The sequence below is a fragment of the Myotis lucifugus genome, unplaced genomic scaffold (genome assembly GCF_000147115.1).
Source record: "Myotis lucifugus unplaced genomic scaffold, Myoluc2.0 scaffold_224, whole genome shotgun sequence".
NCBI classification, from domain to species: Eukaryota; Metazoa; Chordata; class Mammalia; order Chiroptera; family Vespertilionidae; genus Myotis; species Myotis lucifugus.
Window position 1 is genome coordinate 1105359 of NW_005871272.1, and position 7098 is coordinate 1112456.

The following is a 7098-nucleotide window of genomic DNA, read 5'->3' on the forward strand; positions in this document are numbered from 1 at the left end:
AAATAAATTCCTCAAGGAAAAATGCTGGAAAAAGGAAAGCTGCATTTCTTAATTTCAGAAAACCATCTCTGTCAAGAGTTAAAAGTTTGGAATAAGAAAACTTTAAGAGGTTAATTTTTTTTTTTTTTAGAGAGGAAAGAAGAGGGAGAGATAGAAACATCAATGATGAGAGAGAACCATTGTTCTGCTGCTTCCTGCACACCCGCTACTGGGTATCAAGCCCAAAACCCAGGCGTGTGCCCCTGACTGGAATTGAACCTGGGACCCTTCAGTCCACAGGCTGACGCTCCATCCACTGAGCCAAACCAGCTGGGGCAAGAGGTTAAATTTTTAAACAGCTGGGGTGAGACAATGGTAGTTACAAACTCTGCATTTTAATATAGACATTAATAATATATGACTAACAGGTATATTAAAAACAACTTACATGTTATTCACACAATTACTGCTTCTCATATAAATACAACTTCAAAACACCCTGAACTTTCCTAGATGTTAGTGAACTGGAAATTGTTGATGAAACCACTCATTTGTCCCAATAGTTATACATAAATAGCTGAAAATGTCTTTACAAAAGCTTCCATGTTTATGTATAAAAAAGATTACATCGTCTTTTATTGTAATCAATACCTTTACCGGAAAGTAGTTAGTAATGCTGTATTAGTCTAAGAATTGGAAATATAAGGGAACCTCTAAAACCTACAACGCTTGCTCCTCCAGGATTTCTTCCAATCAGCTAATCTCTGTTGAAAACCAATTGGGGTGAGACACTGGACCTCAAAAATCGCCTTCGCGGGTTTCCATCTTATTACACAGGACCCCGAAAGCTTAACCTGCACAGCTTAAGACCTCCGGCTCACCGGCAGAGGGTAGGGCTGCAAACGAGGTAGGCCAGCAAGGTGACATGCAGGTAGGACCCCTTTGTATGTATCTCTGTGCAAGATGCAAACACGCAGGCATTTATAAACTCGGGCTGGAAGTGCTGGAGCACAGGGTGGAGGCTTTGCATCTGACCCTGAGCTGTCAGTGCGGAGTGCCACCGGAGGAGAGGCGGGGGGAGCCAGACACTAAGCTGGTGATGCAAAAGCAAGGTGCACGGAGGGAGTTGCACGTGTCTGCTCGGAAACGGGTGAGGTGGGGACGAGGTGGGACCCGCAGGCAGAGAGGGAGGCAGAATAGGGGAGGGAGACAGAACAAAACCTAACTTTCACATAGCTCAGACAGGCTGGTCTGGCAGGAGGAACGCCTGGAGGCCTGGAAGGAAAGCCTGGGGGCTCCTGCCTTAAGTCAGCAGCAAGGGGAACTCGATGGCCAGCGTGCCAGGCAGACTGAGGCCCCGGGCGAGTGGGCGCCGGCTCGGGACCCCAGACCACCTCGCACACGTGCTCTAGGGACGCTGCCCGCCACGCCGGGGCCCTGGACACGCCAGGCGCGCCACGGCCACGCGGGGGCTCCAGGCGCCGCGGCGCCGCGAGGCGAGCCATCTCACCCTGCAGCTTTAGGTTCCTCTGCCGCAACTTGAGGTTCCGCTTCTCGATCTTTCTGCGCAGGAGCTTCATCGGCAGGTGAGCCATGTTGACGAAACGCTTCCCAGCGGCGCCGCAGCCCCGCTTCTGCGCGCTCCCGGGTGACGTCACTTCCTCTCCGTACGCACGTGAGCCGCGCGGCCAACAGGATATACGTCACAGGAAACGCTAGCGGCCTGTGGACCGAAAATGTGTCCCGGGTGGAAAGGCTTCCGGGCGCGTGCGCCGCGCTACACTTGGCGACCGGATTCCGTGCAGCGCCCCCTGGTGGGTTGGAAGGCCTGCGCCCGCGCCGGGTTCGCATTGTGCCAGAGCTGGCAGGGCATCTAAGCGACTGGGGGTCCGGGGGTGGGGGCGTGGGGTGGTGTGTGTGTGTGTGCGTGTGCGTGTGCGTGTGTGTGTGTGTGAATTTGGGAAATTGAACAAAGCCTAACTTTCACATAGGTTTTTTCCACGCTCCTTAGTGAGAAATACACCTTCCCTGGTTACATAAGTATAACATTTCTCAAAGCAACACCCTTACTCTTGTGTTTCATTCATATTTTTCTTTCCATTCCATTCATTCCACCATAAAGTACTCTATTCTGAGCCATTAAAAATTCACATCACTATGCCTTCAATTTCACAGCAGTATTACTGGGTTAGCTGCAGTTTGAAAAACAGGTTTATAATTATAATTCCCCAACACTCACCCATGGACCCTGTAGGAGTCCAGAACATACGTTGCAGTTTAGCTACCTTGTAGGCCTCTTATTTTCTTTTATTTATCTATTTTGTGTGTGTGTGTGTGTGTGTGTGGGGGTGTGTTGTGCAGAGAGGTGCATAGAGTGTTTAAAAATAGAGTTATTGCTATTAGAAAATTGGGATAGTTTGTACTGAAGTTGATATTTTTCTTGAAAAGTTGCTTCAATTCCTCTTGGAAGTAACTAGTTTGGGCTGGGCAATCCCCTGAGAAGGGTCAATGAAACCTGCATTCGTTTATTTAGAGAGTCAGGGAAAGAGCTGATGGGGATTAGACATGATTATAGGGAAGAAGGGAGAGGGAGAAACTTGGGGGCAGTGGTTCTCAACCTTCCTAATGCTGCAACCCTTTAATACAGTTCCTCATGTTGTGGTGACCCCCAACCATAAAATTATTTTCGTTGCTACCTCATAACTGTAATTTTGCTACTGTAAACAATATGTAATTATATATATGTTTTCCGATGGTCTTAGGCGACCCCTGTGAAAGGGTCATTCCACCCCCAAAGAGGCCACAGGTTGAGAACCGCTGGACTTTAAACAGAATATGAGTGAATTGATTGAGAAGTCACCTTGAACTGGGCTGGAAAACCAAGACAAACGAACAAATCCTGATGTGCCTAGATTGTTGTTGGTTAGACAGGCTAAAAAATGAGATTTAAACTGGCCCAATATATTTTAAAAAATAATAAACTGGCACACACACACACACACACAGCTCACATGCATACACACATATATCTCAGTTTAAACAGATATCAGTTTAAATATATATGTCTATACTGTATATACATTGTGTTGTTTATATTTTGTATATTATGATAATTTTTAATAAAAATGTTTCTGCCTGGGAAAGATTTTAATTCCAAGGACTAGCCAATTCTTAGAGATAGGGAAAGACTCAGCCAGGGATATGCCTTTGATTTGCAAATTAATCAATTGTTGGAGGAGGTTATTAAGAGGACTTGACCCCCCTGTTGACCCTGGAGCTGGACCCAGGCAATTGGAGGCTCCTCACCCCCCTTCACTGCCCTTGGAAAGTATGGTCTGTCCAACATTTCCACAGTGGGAGGCATTTTCAAGGATGAAGCCTTGAGAGAGCAATGTGTTGTGAGACCGTCTGAATGCTGTAAGCGACTGAACCCCATTAAGGCCCTGCATCAACTTTTAAGATTCTGGTGGGTGGGTGCAGAGATCTATTCACTGTCTGGCCACCTAAGACTTGCGCCATAAGTAGGTTCCCTTGCTTAGTAAGCCTGCCATCTACCAATCTGGAGCGGCTGCCTCTTTCTTCGGTCTCTCCTTGCTCTCTGTATATGGGCCAGTTTCAGATCTCATTCGGGGAACTCCTGAGGTTTTGAACCAATGTCACTCCAGAGCCATACTTTCTCTGGCTGGTGCACCCCAGGAGGCAATATTCTTCTGCCTTAATCATCCCAGGGCCAGGTACTAGGCAACTAGGGACCACTCCAATAGTTTAGAGCCCACCTAAATTATTTAAATTAGCCAACCTAATTTCAACTGTTCCCCTGCCCTGCCTTGCCTTTTCTGATGGAACTCCAATGAAGACTGTGGCCGTGGCTCTCCCCTTGGTCTGGTTCCTTCAGCCTCCTCACAGATGTTGGTGCTTTCCCATGGTGTGGTGTGCCTCCTGTTTCCACAACCCGTGATTATAATAATCTGTCTTCCTGAGCTTCTCCTGTGTCTCTTCTAGCCACACCTGACTGATTATCACACAAAAGAACAAAGAACACACAATACATACCTACTCCTCTCTCTCTCCATCTATATTCTCTCTCTCTCCATCTATATTCTCTCTCTCTCTCTCTCTCTCTCTCTCTCTCTCTCTCTCTCTCTCTTTCTCTCTCTCTCGCCCCAATCACATGATTACACACCTGAGTATTGGGTCTGTGACTCTGAAATTCACACCCACTATTAGGTACAATAACTAGTATGTGGTCCATCTAGAAAGTGCTCAAAAGTGTTATTTTCTTTCTGCTGTAACTTAAATGTGTGGGTCTGAGAATGCTTTGGCAGTAGTAACGGAAGGCAGTCCCTTCTCTCCAGCTAATAGTGAGATTTGGGAGTCATCTCCATAAGACCATAGAACCCATGGCTTCAGTATGTTCAAGATGTTTAAATCGGGAACGCTGATCCCGTAAGGTGCATGGAAAGGATTTATTTTAGGAATTGATGCCTTTCAATAGTCATAAATAAGGCGATTGATGTCAGCTTTTCTGGATTCTTAGGAGAGGAATGAGAAATGATAACCTTGGATTGACTCTCAAAATTGGGGGTGGGAGTTATTTTAACAGAGTGAATTTCTAAGACTAGGTCTGGTAAACAAATGAGTATCATTAAATTGTATTTCAGAAAGTATCTGTGAGGTTTGGGGAGGTGGTAATGAATCATGTGCCTCTGAAAATCCTGTTGCCCCTCATTGTTAGAGCCCATCTTAGATCTATTTCGAAAATGTTTAAGCTTTATAACTTCTTGCAGGAGCTACCCACCCCAGACATCTCCTGCCCAGAATACATTTATTTGCCAATTCACTAATTTAGCAATTACTCTGTGAGTATATTTATGCTAGGAGTATGTGATAGGTGTGTGCTAAGTTTTGGAAATAGAATGGTGGATAAAATCAACACAGCTCACCTTCATGGTGAAGACCTTACACGGAGAAGACAGAAATGTAAACAATTATGGCAAAGTATACATTGATAAGGGAAACACAGGACCTGGCAACACTGTATTTTGAGCTAGAACAGAGTAAGTTAAATATATTTTATGAGAAAGAATGAATGTCCCGGGGCTGACCAGCAGACCCTGAGTGATGGATGAATGATTACTCTGACACACGTTTCTGTAAAAGAGAGGCTAAGGGACTGCTTGGCTATAGGAACCAAACAGCCCCATTCACCTGCCTTCTTGGGCTTTTATTGTAACAGCAGCTTGAACTAAAATGAACTATTAAATACTATCAATAGGATAAGCATCCTTGAGAAGACACATGCGTCTGCGGTGTCCTTTAAGTAAGGACGTCTAAAGACTAGAAATAGAGATTCCATAAAACACCTGGGGGCTCAGACTTTTTTGGAAAAGTCAAGGCAGGGGCTGCCGCCTTCGGCAAGGTCCCCCTGGAGGCCCCCAAAATTTCGGAGATTCCTCCTTACAGACTTTCCTACCAAGTCCCGTGCTTCCCCACAACTCAGTAACCAATTGGATGTGGAGTTAAGAGAGAGAGGAGTGAAGGACGCAGCTTTGGATGTGTTATATAGAATACAGGAACAGGGAAAAAAGTTTGGAGGATGGTGGTGAAAAGGAGGAAGGGAAAAGAGAAAATTAGTTAAGTGGTGAATATTTAGTTGGGGCAGAATTACATGTAGTAGATAATTCACAAATATGTTTTGAATGAGTGAAGGTAGAAATGTATCCCTACCTGAGAATGTACAGACAGATCGGAATAATGACTAAATGGGGTTAAGGGATTTTCCACATAAAATTCCGAGTTTGTGTTGCCAATTTCCCAGATGTTTTGGCAGCTGGAGCAGGTAAGGGAGAGCCAAGAACATGTATTGCAGGAAGGGTCTGAAACATGGGTGGAATTTGTTTGGGGAATGGTGTAACAAAGGGGTACTGTGGGGTTCAATCTCCTGTCAGCAAACGAGTAGACTCAGAAGTTTTTGAGATGCATTCATTGAGGGTAGAGTGGGTGGTGAGCTTTTTGGGAATAAAAAATTTGTTGTGCCGAAACCGGTTTGGCTCAGTGGATAGAGCGTCAGCCTGCGGACTCAAAGGTCCCAGGTTCGATTCCGGTCAAGGGCATGTACCTGGGTTGCGGGCACATCCCCAGTAGGAGATGTGCAGGAGGCAGCTGATCAATGTTTCTCTCTCATCGATGTTTCTAACTCTCTATCTCTCTCCCTTCCTCTCTGTAAAAAATCAATAAAATATATTAAAAAAATTTGTTGTGGAACAGCATCATATATATATATATAATTACATAGTAACATATAATATATATGCTTATATAATGTATTATATAGTATACATAAATTAAAATTATAATATAATATATAAAATTTTACATATGTATAAATTTTGCCCTTTACATACATATATACCCTTTATATATATACATTTAGTTAGGAAACTATAAAATGCTAAATGTTTTGATTCCAAGAGAAAAATTAAATTTAGTGTTTAAGGGCTTAAATTTGAGTAAGATAGATATAAGTTTGAATCTCAGCTCTGCCATTTTACTAGCTATGTTAGTTTGGGCAAATAGTTACCTCTTTTTAGCCTCAATTTCTTTATTCATAGAAGGGATATAATAATCATCATCACCTCATGGAATTGTGTGAGGATTCAATGAGTTTACATATGTTAAGCACGTTTACTTTAATGCTTAGCTTTTATTAAACAACAGTTTTCATTATTATTTATGCACATGGAGCAGAATTAAAGGAGAGTTAGGTAGGAATAGGGACAATCAGTTAAAACCAATAACAGTGGAGAAGCCCTTGAGCTGGGGACTGGAATTTTGAGGTAAGAAAATGAGGGACAAGGGAAATGGATCTCTCATACATTCATGTAATCACTCTTGAGTAAGTTTAATTAAACGGCACCATCAAAGCCTCTCATTAAAGAATTTCTACATTTTATGCAGGAAATTTGGGCTGAAATAATAACCACACTGATGTGACTAATTAGGAGGAATATGGCCAAGTCAGAGTCACCTTTCTATATCAGAGGAAAGAGAATGTGTTAGCCCAGGGTCTAGGGTTTTAATTAATGGAGCTTCATGCTGGAAACGGATTCCGTATATCCA

At 43.6% G+C, this 7098-nt stretch overlaps 1 protein-coding gene across 4 annotated transcripts in view; it reads right to left on the reverse strand.

Moving 5' to 3' along the window:
• The window catches only part of DDX18 (DEAD-box helicase 18), a 16335-nt gene extending 14690 nt beyond the window's left edge, over nucleotides 1-1645 (reverse strand). For all 4 annotated transcript variants that reach the window (XR_002831546.1, XM_023761978.1, XM_014463871.2 and 1 more), the window contains exon 1: nucleotides 1490-1645. Coding sequence is in view for 3 of the 4 variants with exons in the window: in XM_023761978.1 (XP_023617746.1) it covers nucleotides 1490-1574 (85 nt within the window). In the remaining variant the exon portion in view is untranslated. The remainder of the gene's footprint in view (nucleotides 1-1489) is intronic.
• Between the last annotated feature and the right edge of the window lie 5453 nt (nucleotides 1646-7098).